The sequence below is a fragment of the Mirounga leonina genome, unplaced genomic scaffold, assembly GCF_011800145.1.
Source record: "Mirounga leonina isolate KUSES-001 unplaced genomic scaffold, KU_Mleo_1.0 Mir_94, whole genome shotgun sequence".
Lineage (NCBI taxonomy): Eukaryota > Metazoa > Chordata > Mammalia > Carnivora > Phocidae > Mirounga > Mirounga leonina.
The window spans coordinates 50,633,682-50,649,583 of NW_023270855.1; the positions used below are offsets into that span (position 1 = coordinate 50,633,682).

At 58.8% G+C, this 15,902-nt stretch overlaps 2 protein-coding genes across 8 annotated transcripts; one reads left to right on the forward strand and one right to left on the reverse strand.

Moving 5' to 3' along the window:
* Positions 1–473: 473 nt before the first annotated feature.
* Positions 474–6,673, forward strand: ELOF1 (elongation factor 1 homolog). Of its 5 annotated transcripts, none has more exons than XM_034996871.1 (4): positions 474–543; positions 4,291–4,424; positions 4,585–4,655; positions 4,931–6,673. In XM_034996871.1, the coding sequence occupies exons 2-4, from the start codon at positions 4,309–4,311 to the stop codon at positions 4,993–4,995; spliced, it is 252 nt and encodes an 83-aa protein (XP_034852762.1). In that variant the 5' UTR covers positions 474–543; positions 4,291–4,308; the 3' UTR covers positions 4,996–6,673. The 5 variants fall into 5 exon arrangements, with proteins under 5 accessions (XP_034852762.1, XP_034852763.1, XP_034852764.1 ...); XM_034996872.1 differs by having other exon boundaries at positions 489–796; XM_034996873.1 differs by having other exon boundaries at positions 524–763.
* A 2,070-nt stretch (positions 6,674–8,743) lies between these two features.
* CNN1 (calponin 1) lies at positions 8,744–15,498 on the reverse strand. Of its 3 annotated transcripts, none has more exons than XM_034998550.1 (7): positions 15,344–15,498; positions 13,155–13,276; positions 10,768–10,834; positions 10,528–10,665; positions 10,242–10,352; positions 9,601–9,747; positions 8,744–9,518 (listed from the first exon to the last, which is right to left on the reverse strand). In XM_034998550.1, exons 1-7 carry the CDS (start codon positions 15,404–15,406, stop codon positions 9,273–9,275), a joined length of 894 nt encoding a protein of 297 aa, XP_034854441.1. In that variant the 5' UTR covers positions 15,407–15,498; the 3' UTR covers positions 8,744–9,272. The 3 variants fall into 3 exon arrangements, with proteins under 3 accessions (XP_034854441.1, XP_034854443.1, XP_034854442.1); XM_034998552.1 differs by lacking the exon at positions 15,344–15,498 and adding an exon at positions 13,940–14,017; XM_034998551.1 differs by lacking the exon at positions 10,242–10,352 and having other exon boundaries at positions 15,344–15,494.
* Positions 15,499–15,902: the final 404 nt, after the last annotated feature.

Genomic DNA, 15,902 nt, shown 5'->3' on the forward strand with positions numbered 1-15,902 from the left:
CTGACCTAATGAATCAGACTTGAACTTTAAGAAGATCCGCAGGCTCCTACTGAAGTTTGAGAAGAGAGTCCGACAAGCTCCCCCATCACCGATTCAGCCGTACTGGTATTTGCAATTCCTTAGCACTGAGATATTTGAATGTGTCCGCAGTTGGGGAGATCCAGGTGGGCTGCGAGGGGGTGGGGCTTGAACTGGGAGAAAAGACAAGTGCAGATGCTGCGGCCAAGGGCAAGTCAGCCTTTCCAATGCTGGAAACTCCCAGCCACCACGGCTCCCGAAACGCGGTAACCGCCACTCACGGGAGCGCATCAGAAGCGGCGTGTGCACTACCACAGTCCAAAGCGCACGCGCCCTCGCGCAGGCGCACTACGACCCCGCCTCCCGGCCCGGTACGCGAGTACGCGGGTGCACTGGAGGAGGCGGGGCCCGCTTGCGGGGCGGTCCCGGCCTCGGGTGAGAAGAGGAGAGGGGTTTCCGCTTCCGGCGGAAGACGGAAGCCACTGTCTCCCGGGTGAACGAGGCCGTCGCAACGAGGGGAAGAGTGTAGGTGACGGTTCGCACCGGCGGGCGTTGGGGCTTGGCGCGAGTGGGCGATCTTCTACTTGGAGACGCTCACGGGGTCCAGGAGGAGGCGTCGAGGACCCCGGGTTTGGGGGGTGGCCTGCCGGGGAGCTTGGCTCCCCCGGACCCCAGCCCGCTAAGCGCGGCTGCTCGGTGGCGCGGCTCCCACGGGCGGCCGGCGGGAGGCGTCGCCGAAACCTCGGTGAGCTTGGAGGGACGGCTCACTCGCCGCCGCGTGAGTCACGGCAGGGTTGGGGACCGATCCCTTTTCCGGGCCCCGTTGGCGCGCTTGGACTTAGGTCGCCACAGGAGTGGCTAAGGCCCCCGGAGCTTTGTGTAGAGGCCAGACCCCTTTTCTGCTGTGGGGTTGGGGATGCAGCAGACGCCGGGTAAAATGAGATTCTGGGGCCCATCCGTACCTTCTGATTCAAGAGACTTACTTATTCATTCAGCAGGTATTTACTGAGCGCTTAATGCATACCAGGCTCTACCCGAGCTGGGGATTCAGCAGTGGGCAAATCGTGCCTCCCACCCCGTTCCACTGGGGGCAGGGCTGAGATGAGGTTCAGAAATCTGCATTTTTTTGAGCACCACCCCCCACCCAGGTGATTCTGTTACAGGTGGTACCCAGGGCCAGGCTTTGGGGAAACAAAACACTGCCCTGAGCAGGCGAGACCATGCGCTGTAGAACTGGCCACTCCTTTGGGGTCTGGCTGCTTTCCTCTGCTGCCCCATCTCGTACTCTTTCTCATTGCTCACTGAGCTTCAGCTGTACCAATCTTTCTCTTTCTGGAAAAAAAAAGCTGCTTCTGCCTCAGAGCCTTTGCAGTTGCTGTTCCGTCAGCTGGACTATTTCACGTGGTTGCTTTCTCTCATCATTCAGGCCTCCGCTTAAATGACTTTTACCCAGAGGGTACTTCCCACCCCACTCTTATCTGAAGTAGCCCCACTCTGGAAGTATTCACTTGGCCCTGATTGATTAATCTCACAGCACTTACTGATAATTGAAATTCTTTCCCTTATTTAGTTGTTGAGGGTCTGTCTGCTTCTACTAGAGTAGAGGCTCCATCAGAGCAGACACTTTGCCTGCCTTGATTGCAGCATTACTGTGGTTAGCGAAGGGCCTGGCATTGGTTCATTCATTCATTCGGTAAACATTTGTTGCACGCCAGCTCTGGGCCACCAGCCGTTCTAGGCTCTGGGGATCCAAAGAAGAGACAAATCCCTGCCACCATAGAATTTACATTTGGAGGGAGGCGGGTGGGGAAGGAGATGCAGGGAGACCAGTGAGGAGGCTGTGTGAGCATGACCAGGACTCCCGGACTCAGACCATGGTCTTGGCAAGAAGTGGGCAGATTCTGGATGTCTTTTAGAGGGAGGGCAGCAGGATCAGGATCAGATAAGGGGTGTGAGAGGGAGAGAAAGGAATCTAGGGTGAGTCCAAGGTTTTTGGATAGATGGATTTGTTATCTGCTGAGATGGGGAAGGCCGGAAAAGCCTCCTGAGGTGTCAGCAGCTTGGTTTGGGATGGGTTATGTTTAAACGTGTGTTAACATCAGGTGAGGGTGTAGCCGAGGCAGTAAAACGAGCCAGTCTATAGTTGAGAGGAGACACTGAGGATGGTGAAATCGGGAGGCATCAGTATGGAGGAGGCACTTGAAGCCCTGAGGCAGGGCGAGATCTCCATGGAGGTGAGTGCAAATGAAATGGAGCCCAAAGATTGAGCTTGTGGGCTCATGTACCATTAAGAGACTTCGGGGCTGGGGCTGGGGGCAACAGCAGAAACTGAAAGGCACCACCAGTGAGGCTGGGACAGAGTACAGGGTCCTGAGAGCTGCATGGGAAGGGTGGGACTAGGGACCAGTGTGTCCAGTGCCCTGAGGGCGGGTGAGCAGAATGGTGGGGAGGTAGAGGGAGAATGGGAGGAAATGAATCCAAGCAGTGAGGGCAGACAGCTCTACTAGAAAAGCCCACAGAATGAAAAGGTGGTTGTGTTTTTGTTTAGAAAGAGCCCCAGGCCTTGAGTGGTAGGAGGGACAGAGGGAGAGAGGAAGAGAATCCCAAGCCGACTCTGTGCTGAGTGCTGAGTGCGCGCGGAGTCCTACACAGGACTCGATCCCATGACCCTGAGATCATAACCTGAGCTGAAACCAAGAGTTAGATGCTCAACCCACTGAGACACCCAGGCACCCCACAAGGTGGTTGTTTTTAAGGATATATTTAATAACTGTGTTTGTTAATGATCTAGTGGATCTAGTGGAGAGAGAAAATGTGTTGATGGGACCCAGGGGAGCATGGACATTCTTCCATAGCAAAGGAGGGAAGGCAGAATGGGGGGGCCTGAGGGCTTGTGGATGTTCTCTATGGACTACTTCTGTTTACTCAGAGAATTGGGAACACCCCAAGTTAAGAGTGAGGATGGTATGTAGAGAGCAATTGCGAAATATGAGTGAAATTCTGTTTATTGTGGCAGGCTGCTGGCCTCCCATGTCAGGGCGGAATGATGCTAAAGCCACACAGGTGGGGGAGAGGGGGAGCGGCGAGAGGGGAGAGTGCCTTGGGAAGGCATTCCCAGGTCTGGTGATCGTTGAGCCCTGAGCACAGTGCCTGTCATGGGAGATATGCTCAGTTGTCGCCCCTGCTTCCAAGATGTCCCTCTGGTACTTGACCCCATCATTTCCCCAACATCTTGTTCTTCCTGTGCATTAGACATCAGAGAATGATGCCACCTTCTCCCCCATCCAGCCTCTCCATCCCCCACCACCTTAGGAGTCATCCTGGACCCCTGCTTCTCTTGCCACACTCACTCCTCTGATTTGTCTCGGTCTCTCGGCCACTGCCATCCCTCCAGGTCCTGGTTCTGACTTCATGTGCATCCAGACCTCTGACCTGTTCTCCTCGATGCCTTAGAAAGGCAGAGATTTCATCCTTCCTCTCCCCACTGCCCCCAGGATCCATCCAAACCCCTCCCACCATCCCTGCTCCTTCCTTAGCGTGCCCCACACCCCTGCCTGTATAGTCCCCAAATGCTGGCTGGGGCCCTCAGACACCTGTCCTCAGGCTTGGTATGTGGCGTTTCTCTACAGAGATGCTTGTCCCCTCTTCTCTGCCCAACAGCTCTTTATTTGTGGAGAGGCAGCCCAGGAGGCTCATCCGGAGGATCTGTCAAATTCCTTGAGTGTCATTGCTCCTGGGTGCCGCTTGCATGCCCTTTGACAAGAGGAGCAGCTGCTCCTAAAATCACCGGCTTCTGAGCACTTAGGCCCTGCCCAGCCCTGTGCAGCTGGGTCTGTCAGAGTCTCTCGTATCATCCTCATCAGGAACAGTGGCATCCTGTGTGGGTGCCGATGATGGACGGGCCGGGTCCTGTGCTCCGCACTTTACTTACCATGTGGAGTGGCAGCCCCACAAGACCTCTCTGAAATAGCAGCTTCATCTCTGTTTTACTAATAGGAAACCGAGGCACAGAGAGTTTAAGTCACCAGCCTGAGGTCACCCAGTAAGTGGAGGGCCAGGATTAGAGCTCAGGTTACCTGATGCCAGAGCGTGCTGCCATCCCCGCTGCCCGCAGTGGGCCTGGATTGTCCGCCCGCCTGGGGCCTGGGAGTCTCCTCCTTCAGGGGCGGAGCCTGAGGTGCCAGCCCCGCCTTCTTCCCCAGCCTGCTTCCCAGAGCGTCAAGCCAGAGGGCTCTGTGGGTCGCCTTGAGTTGCTGACTTCTGCCCCCCCAGGTTTGTCCTCCTACAGACATGGGGCGCAGAAAGTCGAAACGGAAGCCACCCCCCAAAAAGAAGATGACCGGCACCCTAGAGACCCAGTTCACCTGCCCATTCTGCAACCACGAGAAGTCTTGTGACGTAAAAATGTGAGTGGGGGACGGGGCCTCCTCTCTCCTCCCAAAGTCGGGAGCCAGCTTCCCTGCCCCACCATCCTCCTTTCTGCCCCAGCCTTCCCAGGTAGGGGGATCCTCACCCAGAGACACAGACTCCTTTACTCACCAGTCCCCCCACCTCCTCCTGTTTCAGGGATCGTGCGCGCAACACCGGAGTCATCTCTTGTACCGTGTGCCTAGAGGAATTCCAGACACCCATCACATGTATCCTTGGGAAGCCGGGCTTTTTCCGGAAGGTGGGGTGGGAAGGGGGTGCTTCCTTTGGGACACCTGGCCAGGGGCAGGGGGACTGGCCTCCAGTTTCTGCTCCTCTGGTCCTGCTGTTTGCCGTGGTGCAGGGCTGTGACTGCCCAGGGGAAGAGAGGTGCCACCTGCTGGCGTACGTAGGGTGTCGGGCGGGGACCTGGCTGACGCCGGTGAGAGGTGTGTACAGGGAAGGGGTCCAGTGCCACCAGTCGCCCTTGACCTCAGCGGCCCAGATCTGTCAGAACCAGTGGACGTGTACAGCGACTGGATAGATGCCTGCGAGGCCGCCAATCAGTAGCAATGCCGAGGACCCACTCCCCTGGCAGTGCCGCCTGCCGTGGACCTGCCCCGCTGGCTACCAGTCCAGAGACATTCCAGGGTCCAGGGTGTGGGTCCAGGGCCTTCACAGCCCTCTGCGTGTATGGAGTGGGTGTGGGTGTGAGTGTGAGTGTGTGCGGCCACAAGCGTGGCCGTGGCAGTGTGCTTGTGGGAGCGGACTGGAGGTGAGGGGGGGTTGTTGCCCCCCCGTCCCGGGAGGGGGGAGCCTGAAGTGCTTCACTTGGCTCTGAAAGCCTTTAAATTGCTTGCACCTCCTCGGAGCCAGTGTCCTGACATTCTGGGCAAGGACAAGGCCAGCAGAGGCTGCCTCAGGACCCTCCAGCCTCCTCACCCACCTCACCAGCACCTTGCCCACTTGAACTGGACTGCCCTCCCTCCTTCCCTGCCTTCCAAGGCCTGTGGCCTGAGATTCAGAGCCACGGTCCTGTAGCTCCCTTGGCTGAGCCCTGGCAGAACAGCCCCTTTTCATGTTTAGTTGCTTTTGTAGAGGAGGAGGGGCTGGGTCGGGGATATCTGTCACAGCCACAAGCCCTTAAATAAAGCAGCCGATGCAGACTCCTGCCTCTCTGTGATGTCCTGGGTTCTGGGTCAGGCCCAGGGGCTCAGTGAGGGAGAGGGGGAGACGGAGGCATTCGGAGGTGGCCTGGCGGGCCGTTGGAGATGGGGTTTGGTTAGTCCAAAATGTCCATTTTGTCCACGCAACAGGCATTCAGGGTGAAACCAGGGTAGCGCTGGGCCCAAGGAACATGGGTGAACCCACAGATGTCTGGCCAGGCATTTACAGGCACAACAAAATGGGGCCACTGGAGCCTGGGGTGGGATGGGGGGTTGGTCGGGGCAATTAGAGAAGGCTTCCTGGGGGGGGGGGGGGGGCAGCCTAACAGAAGTAACATTCCAGGCCCCCACTGTCCCTCCTGTGAGGCGGGTGCCCCGGGCTCACAGTGACGAATTGGGCCAGAGATGGGAGGTCATTGGCCCGAGGTCCCAGGGCCAAAAGGCTGCAGAGCAGGGCCTTGAACCCAGGAGGCCTGGCTTCATAGCCCAGGGTCTGCCTTCCTATGAGTCCAGGGTCCAGGCTAAGGGACCAGCTCATGGCTTCTTTTGGGGAGGAAGTGAGAACACTGTAGAAGATGAAGGGTCCACGAAAGGGACCTTTTTCCAGGGGTGATGAGGGGTCACTGAAGGCTGGAGGTGGGGCCAGATGCATGCGTGTGATACAATAAATAGTGGCCTTTGTCCCTAGTTCCTGGCACAGAGTTCCTCAAACCCTTGCAGTTTCCTGAATGATGGTGTCTTTTGTCGCTCAAAGGCGCCCCTTTTGATCACAACTGAGTTGATGCTGGTCACCAAAAGACGGCGTGATCACTGAGTGGGACCCTCAGGAACACCCACAACCTCTGAGGAAGAGAAAGGGGGGCTGCAGGTTAAGCTGTATAAAAACTTCAACACGATTTGATGAGCTCGGGCATGGTGAACCCGTGGAGCTGCTGGGACAGGGGGGCACCTGGGGAGGGCATGGGAGCTCCGCGCCCCGTCCCCACACTTTGGCCCCGGGCACCTCTTCTCCATCTGGCTGTTGCTGATTTAAATTCTTTTCTAATAAACCTGTAATCCAATAAAATACAATGTTTCTCTGAGTTCTGTGAGCCGCTCTGGTAAATGAATCAAACCTGAGGAGGTGGTCGGGGGGAATCCCGGATCTATTGCTGGTCTATCAGAAGCACAGGTGACAACCTGGACTTGGCAATGGGCCTGAAAGTGGAGGGACAGTCTCATGAGACTGAGCCCTTACCCTGTGGGATCTGATGCTGTCTCTAGGTCGTGTCGGAACTGAGTGAATTGCTTGGTGGTTTTGGAAAAAATGCCTCTGAACCTGGCTGATGCTGAACACCTGCACATTGCATGGTGCCCTCGGACAGTCTTGCAGTTACGGAGGTCCCGATGCTCTGACAGCCTGGGGGCTGATCAGCACCTGTACCCGGCCTTGAGCCTGGGCACCGGGTGACCCGTGCTTTGCGTTCTTCCTTGATATAGCAGGAAGGATGATGGAACCTTATGGGGCCATGCTGAGGCCGGAGGGGCCCAGCAGAGTACCTGGGTTTGAGTGACTCTGGGACCCACGCAGGGCAGTAAGGGGTGTGAAAAGCCAAGGGAGGGAGATGCTGAGCTGGCTGGGAGCCTGGGCCACTAGGCCCAGCCGCTGGGTCCAGCATGTGCCCCCACCCAGGCCCACCCTGCCCCTGACATGCCCCTCCCTGGTGTTCCCACCCCCCCACCCCACCCCCGCCAAAGTCCTAGGCAAGGTCCCCTGGCCCAGGCAGGAGCCAGTGGGTATGGGCAGAGCCTCGGACAGGCGCCTGGGTGGGGGGTGCCCTCGGGGGTCCAGCAGAAAGGGGACTCATTCCCCTGGCTTCCAGGGCCCGCCCACCCCAGTCACACAGGCCAAGTGCTAATATGGTGCTGTTTTCCCGAGGAGGCAGGGCCCTGGGCCAGGCATGAATCCTCCTCAGCATAGCTTCCCCATGCCGGCACTGGGGGAGCAGGACCTACACTAGCCAGGCCAAGAGCGCCAGGAATCCCTTTTACAAGGCCCCAGGGGCTGTGTGCGTCTGTGCATGCGGGTCTTCCCGTGTCTGTCTCCGCAAGTCCCCATGTTCCAGCATCTCCCCTGCTACGGGGAAGGAAGGGGAGAACACTGTTCTCTAACCTCCGCCGCCACCACCCCGTCCTCTCCTTGGAACTCTGCAGGTGGTGGCTTCCAGGCAGGACGGCTGGGGCCCGCATCACTCAGAGGACAGGGTCCCCTCGGAAATGTGGGGAGATTGAGGCTGTCCACACATTCCTAGGGCTCTGGCCTGGCAGGCCAGGCTCGGGAATCAGCCCTAAGAAGAGGGCAGAGAGTGAGCCGGGCGCACAGGGCAACCGCACCGGGCAGTCAGCTACTCACCGGCTCTGTGCCAGTCTTTAAAGGGCCATTGCTCTGGGCCCCCAAAGTGCCCATCCTCCTCCACTGCCTTGTCCCCTCCCACCTGCCCACAATCCACTCCAGGGCGGAAGGGGCCCAGCTGCCCACGGGGGCCTCCAGGACTCCGCTTGTCCATTCTCATACGTCAGTGCCAAATGTCATCCCCCGTCCAGAGGCACGGTTTCATGTCAGCTTCCCCATGTCCCCAGGAGGGACGTGTCTTCACCTTCCTGATGGGAAAACAGGCCTAGGGAGGGCAAGTGAGTTGCCGCAGGTCACCCAGCCAGTGCGAAGCAGAACCGTGATTCACACCCCATGTAGCCCGTCTCAGCGCTCGGGCTTTTTCATCACAACCTCAGGCTTTCCAGAGGCAGCAAGGGCCGAGCATGTGTGTGGGTATTGTGCATGCGGGCGAGGGTGTGTGTTGATGTGTCTTGAGTGGGAGCGTGTACCGCATGTGTAGATCTGTGAAAGGGGAGTGTGTGTGTGTGCGTGCACGCGCCCAAGGCTGCAGGGTATGCGCACGCCATCCACGCACAGTAGTGTGTGGTGTGTGGCTTTTGTGTGCGAGCGCGTGGCTGTCCTGGGCCCAGTCGCGCGGCCGCGGGCTCCGTGCGTGTGTCTCACGGCGTGTGTGAGCGTGTGCGCCGCCGTGTCCGTGGGAGATGGAGCAGATCCGAGCAAGGCTCTTGGCACGTGGGCCGGAGCCACGCAGGCTCTGGGACAGAGCAGCCCCGAGACGATGATTTTACAGCTGTTTATTGTGCTCCAGTGAAATAGAAAAAGAAAGTGCTTGCATTACAAACGCCGCTGTCACATCCACATTTTATGCCAGTCGCTGCAAACCAAACTGCGTGTGTCCGCTGCGCCTCTGGGCATGCAGTTTGCTCCCACTGCGGGGATGGGGTGGGGGCGGGCCGAGCCTGGGCTCTGGGGGCTTTGCTTGGGGGGACTTCTTGCCCTGCGGGGACCCACCTGTGAGGGAGTGGGGGGACAGCTGGGGTAGCTTTGCTCAGTGCGTCCTTTAGGTGCTGTTGGGCACACCCGGCTCGATGTTGGATCCTGCGGCGCTCCAGGGAGGAGGGCCCCCTTCCCCCCGACACACACGCCCCCCCCAGTCTGCCCCCCCCAACGCTAACCCTGTAGGCAGGTGCCAGGGGGCTGGAGGACGCCATGCAGGGGAGGGGGTCGGCGGGGCCAGCTCGGCCATGCCGAGAGCAGCAGCTAGCCTCCCTGGGGGGGGGGGAAGGCGGGGTGGGGGGCCCAGGGCCCTAGGCAGAGTTGTAGTAGTTGTGCGCGTGGTGGTTGTGGGCGGGCTCGCCCAGCTCCGGGTACTCGGGCGTCAGGCAGTACTTGGGGTCATAGACCTGGCGTGGCAGCCCATACACTGTCATGCCCCTCTGTGAGGCCCCCTTGTTGCTGCCCATCTGCAGGCTGACGTTGAGTGTGTCGCAGTGCTCCATGCCCAGCCCTGGCTCGAAGATCTGTCGCTTGGTCCCGGGTGCAGTCATGCCGGCCTGCAGAGGACACAGCGGTCAGACCCTGGGGACGGCGGAGGGCAGGGGCCCCACCGGCCCCACCCCACGACCCCCCACATACCTGGCTGGCTCCCTTGTTGGTGCCCATCTGCAGGCTGATGGTGGCCTGGTCCAGGGGCTGGTCCGTGCCCAGCTTGGGGTCGTAGAGGTGACGCCGGGTGCCATAGGCCGTCATGCCCTGCTGGCTGGCAAACTTGTTGGTGCCCATCTAGGAAGCCAGAAGGAGAATCATCCCAAGGGTCACAGAGCCTCTCCACAGGCACAGCAGGGGACACAGCACGTCAACGCACACTTGCATGGACCTCTAACGAGCCACTGCATTCACTCTCGGGCTCCGGACTGGAAACAGGCCCAGAGAAGGCATGTCCCATAACCTGTAAGTGGCTCAGACCACTGGCGCCTGACCTCCAGGGTTCGAGCCCCAGCCAGGCCACCTATCACCTGGGCAGCCCCGGCCGGTGAGCTAGCTTCTCCAGGCCCCCATTTCCTCATCTGCATAAAGGGTGCAATGATAACCCCTTAGGGCTGCTGGAGGAGTGAGTTAGGGTATGGAAAATGGCAAGCACAGTGCCTGCCATACATGTGAGCTAAAGCCAAATATCCTGTGCCCCAAAGCCCGCAGGGACCTGGGTGCCCTCCTGGCCTCCTCGACCTCCCGGCTCAGCTCAGCAGCAAGACCCCCAGGTGAGGAAGGGCCAGTACCTGCAGCCCGATGATGTTCCGCCCTTCTCTTAGCTTCTCTGGCTCAAATTTCCGTTCCTGCTTCTCTGCATACTTCACCCCTACGTTCACCTTACTCCCTTTCGTCTTGGCCTGGGGAGGGCAAAGGGAGTAGGGGGCTGACAAGGGAGCCTCCGGGCCACATTGTCCCCTCCTGGTACCTGCTCTCCCCCTCCCACCCACACTGGGCTGGGCTCCACTCGCAGCCCAGACCCTCCAAAGCCACCCCCACCATGGGCCCACACCCCGACCCTTCAGCCACACTCACCATGCTGGCCAGGGCCAGGAGGGTAGACTGCACCTGGGTGTGGTTGGTGTTCTCAAACAGGTCGTTGGCCTCAAAAATGTCGTGGGGCTTCACCCCATACTTGGTGATGGCCTTGATGAAGTTGCCGATGTTTTCCAGCTAGAGGGCAACAGGTGGTGGTCAGTGGAGGATAAGCAGGGTGGGGGGCTGAGGGGCTGTGGGCCAGGGGTTGAAAGAGTTAAAAACAGAGCCTGGTCTCACCTGGTGCCAATTTTGGGTCGACTCATTGACCTTCTTCACAGAGCCTGGCTGGAGCTTATTGATGAACCTACAAGGGGTCAGGGAGGGCAGTGAGAAAGGTGAGCCCCCCCTCCATACCCATGCCCAACCCAGTGGGAAAAGGGGTCAGGATGACAGCCAGTGGGCAATTTTGCCGTTCCCTACTACAACCAGCTCAGCTGATTCACCCCGCACACCCAGGCAGGACTGCGATGGCAAACTAACCTCTCAGGAGCTGGGCTCGGGTCTCTAGCAGAAAGCCCCCTCATCCCCGCCATGCAGGGGTCTCCTGCTGCGCCCCCCCCTCCACCTCCGCCGTCCCTGGTGACCACATTTCCATCTCCTGGCCTTTAGGGGGAGCCTGCACTGTGGAGAGCCCGCAGCTCAGGCCTCCGACTTCCCTTCTCTGGCCACACTCATCCCCTTGATCTCCTCCAGTCTCTCGCCCTTCAATGCCACTGGTACACCAAAAACTCCCCACTACTTCCCTGCAGCCAGGCCTCTCACTCCCCAATCCAGCGTCCTACCTGGCATCTTGAATCAAATGCACTCCACCCCAGACTCCAGACACCCACTTCCCCCAACTCAACTCCCTCCATCCTCCCAGGCTCAGGAAACACACCCTCCCAGGTGCTCAGGCAAAGCCCTCAGATTTGCTCTTGACTCTCCCATCCCTTTCTCCCATTCCCAAACGCAACCGCTCAGCACGTCCGCTGGCTCTGCCTTCTGGAGACATTCAGAAGCCTGTGGCTCCTTGCCACCTCCGCCCTGCTCTGAGCTGCACCTGTCTCTCTCCTGGGCTCTTGCAGGGGCCTCCTGTGGCACCCAGCTTCCACCTTGTCCCCTGCAGACCCTCGTAGCTAGAATGGCCTTTTCAAAATAATTCCAGTTACTCCCCAGCTCAAAACTGCCCCATGGTTTCCCTTCAGAATACAGATCCTAATCCTTTAGCAAAACTAAATGGCCCTACATCATCTGGCCCCCAGCTAACTTCACTTCCCATAATCTCTCCTCGCTATTCCTTCAACACACTATGCTTGCTCCTACCCCAGGGCCTTTGCACCACTGTTCCCCCCACCCCCCCACCCCCTGCCTGGCCCACTCTTTCCTCAGATGCCCTCCCAACTCCCTCACTCACTTCATCCAAGATTCTGCTCAAATGCTACCTCTTCTGAAAGACCTCCAGACCATTCTATACAAAGCAGCAACCCCAAAAGGGATTATTTCATTGATTTGATCTCCTCAACTAGGACTCAAGCTCTGTGTGAGCTCGGAGGTAAGTCTGTTTTGTTCACTATCCCCAGTGCCTAGACCTGGCACACAGTAGGTGTTGCATAAATTCTTGGCGCATGAATGACTGAATGGGTGGGTGGTTCTGCGCTCTTTAATGCCCGAGCAACCCTGTCTGAGCTGGGACACCAAAATGTCCCCCTATTCCTTATTCCCACTGGATATGGTAGAATAAGATCCCCCCACCATGCCACCTTTCCAGCACCTAAACCTTGGTAAGGCTGCACCTTCGGGAAGCTTCCCAAGGTCACTCTTTGGCCATCACAGTCACCCAGCCCTGGGTGAGACTCAGAGATACAGACAGGACCCCACTGGGCTCAGGGCCCTATCCAGCATTAGTGTCGCTGTGGAATCTGGAACCAGGGCTTGGGAGCTGCGTGGATTTTCATTCCTCTCAGTGATTTAAGTTCTGAGAAGAGTAGAAAATCAGGGCCTACTTAAATTACTGTGGCGTGGGGCGCCTAGGTGGCTCAGTCGTTAAGCGTCTGCCTTCGGCTCGGGTCATGATCCCAGGGTCCTGGGATCGAGCCCCGCATCGGGCTCCCTGCTCCGCGGGAAGCCTGCTTCTCCCTCTCCCACTCCCGCTGCTTGTGTTCCCTCTCTCGCTGTATCTCTCTCTGTCAAATAAATAAAATCTTTAAAATAAATAAATAAATAAATAAAATAAATTACTGTGGCGTAACTCTCATGTCACCAAGCCAGTGATGAACAGCCATTGTTGCCTATTGATTTTAACTGTTCCTTGAACACACTATGCTTGGAACTCTTTCTTGGAACCTCTCTCTCTTGGAACTCTGGAGGCCATAAATAGGCCTGCCCTGTCTGCATGGTGGTTAAACCTAGATTCTGGTCATTTCTGTTGGAACAGCTTGGGACTCTGGGCGATGTGTTTTACTTAACTGAGCCTCCTTTTTCTTTCCTGTTAAATGGGCACAATGATTCTTTGCCACCGCTCTTTCAAGATCTCAGCTATAAAGTACCTAACCCAGCTCTGAGCTCATAGTTGTTTGAGGGGTTGAGGGGGTAGGGATTAATGTCCAGGTTGGGGGGCAGCCCAAGGCAGTGTAGGCTCCACTCACTCGCAAAGAATGATGCCATCTTTGAGGCCATCCATGAAGTTGTTCCCAATGCGGCGCCCTGTCACCCCCTCGATCCACTCTCGAAGCTCCTGCTCCCGCTGGTGGTCATACTTCTGGGCCAGCTGGGGGTGGGGGACACAGAGAAGGTGGTAAGGACGCAGTGGGGAGCAGAGTTAACTCTCCGGACCCAGTCGGAGGTTCCCTAAGCCCGATCTTCCTCATCCCTTCCCAACTAAGGCAATTCTGCCCCAGCATCCATGGGGGGGGGGGGGGGCTGAAGTGGGCCAAGGGCCAGGGCCGAGGTGGCACCTGCCCAGGGGGCCATTCCGGACATTCTGAGGTTTGGCACCAGAGAATGCAGACAAGGGGGGTTTGGAGAGCAGGGTACTCAGAGCTGGGGGGCGGTGCCTGGCCTCTTGGTCCCCGCCTCCAGGCCAAACTTGGGGCTTAGCTTCCCCTGGCCTTGCCCCCCAACCCCCTGCTGGAAGCCTGGGCGCCTCAGGCAGGGGAGGAAGAACCCTAAGGAGGTGGCTCTGAGTACTGCCTTGCAGGGGACTGTTCTGTCTTGCATGTCCCTCTGCCTCAGTGTCTCTCCAGGTCCTATCCCCTGGGCTCCGGCTCTGGCTGGAGGCTCCGGGGGCTTGTCTTTGTCTTACTCCTGGCCCCACGCATGCACGGCTGTATTTCTCTCTCTCTCTCTCTCTCTCTCCCCATCCCCTTGCCCTCTGTCTCTCCCCAGCTCTGTCTTTCCTTGGCCCTGTCTTCCTGTCCCCATCTCTCCGTGCCTGGTTGGGGGTGGGGCTCCTGGCCCGTCCATCTCTGCCTCCCCAGTCGCTCTGGTCTCCGACTCCAGGTTCTCTGCCTCTGATGGTGGTTGGGGGGGCTCATCTGTCTCCTCTCCCGGCCTCTCCATCCCAGTCTCCGTCTTATCTGGCCCCTGGCTCACCCTCCCCATCCATCCCTCTCAAGTCTCGGGCTCCCAGAATCTCTGTCTGCGACTCTCGCCCTCTTTCCCCACTCCCCACCCTGCCTCCTCCGTTTCTCCAGAACCCTCCGCCCCAGCCCAGTCAGGCTTCCAAGACTCTGGGGGACGGAGCTGCCCCTTCTCCTGGGGGGGGGGGGGGGAGGTGGGAGGGGGCGGCCCCTCACCTGGCCCCGGCCCTGCCGCCCCCCTCCCCACCAGCCCGGCTTTATAAAGCGAACCGGCCCTTATATAGCGCGGCCCCGCGGGCCGGGCTCCCCGAGGCCGCCTTATATGGCGCTGCGGCTTCGCGCGGCTCTGGGGCCGGCGCCGGGGGGGGGAGGGGGGCCGCGCTGGGATCCCGCCCGGCCCGAGCACCCGCCCCCAGCCAGCCCCCTCCTCCAGCGGCGAGGATCCCCCGGCCCAGGATCCAATCCCAGCTCCCCACTTCCTCGCTGTACGCTGGGAAAAGCCACCCCGGGCCTCAATGTTCTCCTCTGTCAAATGGGGCGCTGGGACCCCTGGCAACGCTCAGGGGAGCATTCCAGTGAGTTAGAGGTTCACTGCCCTGGAGAAGCTGAACCCCATTCCCGGGTGTGTGTGTTTCAGGGGGATGAGGCCAGGATCCTAGTTCTGCAGCTCCTTTACATAGAACCCAAGCTACTCGCCTCTCCTCTCTGAACCTCAGTTTACCCATCCATAGCATGAAGGTGATATCTGGATGTTTTCCCAGCTCAAAATTAGGAGATCCCTGCCATGTCCCTAATGCTCACTCTCTGACCTCCCCAGCTGTCTCCCTCTCCCTTCAGGATCTCCCACACTATCTGGGCCTCACTTCCCCAGAATTCCAGCTCTCAAGCACTCCCCAGTTTCTTTTTGAGATGGGGGTGTGTGTGAGGAAAATCAAATCCTTTCCCAGCGCCCCAGGAACACAAAAGGAACAGGGGGCAGGTTAACAGGAGACTCTGAACAAGGGGGGATCTTTACAAGGGACCGACCACCTCAGTTTACCTGTGGTTGCCTGCATGCCCTCCATTTTACCCGCCCCCCAACAGTAGCTGAGGGCTCTGGGATGCTCTGGTTGGGGAGTAAGGCCGTCCCTACCCTGTATCTGTCCTTTTTCCCTCTCTGGTTCCAAGTCACATGGGCTAGGCAAGAGGGGGTCCAGAGAACCCCAAGAGCGGAGCCTCTGACCTGCCAGGGTGTGTGGGCCAAGCGGGGGCCCTACCTTGTTCTTGACCTCAGCCGACAAGCCATAGGCGGGGCCCCGGTTGAAGTGAGCAGAGGACATGCCGGCTGGTGGTGGGCCGCGGTAGCAGTAACTCTGAGGACCCTCTGAGGACCCGACCGAGGCAGCTGCTAAGGCTCCGTCTGCAAACTCTTCCCTCCTCACACGTTTTTGAAGCTCTGGAGGCGGCCCGGGCCTCTTCCAAGGTCGTCCCATTGGCTGCAGGGGCCTGCCAAGGGGCGGGGCACCCCCCACCTCGGCCATCCTCCCCCCTCCCCCCTCCCCCCCCCCCCCCCCGTGATGTCAGGGCCTTGGTATTGGGAGCTGATTGTGTCATTGTTTCCACCTAGGGGGGCGGCCTGGGTTATTATTTGGGGTGGGGGGGCTTGGTCATGGGAGATGAAGATTTCCCCATCCTTGCCGGCCCTCCACTGTTTGTTGGACCTCTGGCTGGGCCTCCTGGTTTCTTTGTGTCTGTCACTGAGGCCATCTCTCCTTGTCTCTGAGGTCATCTCTCTGCAGCCCATGGTAGCTTAGTGAGCACCACCCTGGGTTTAAC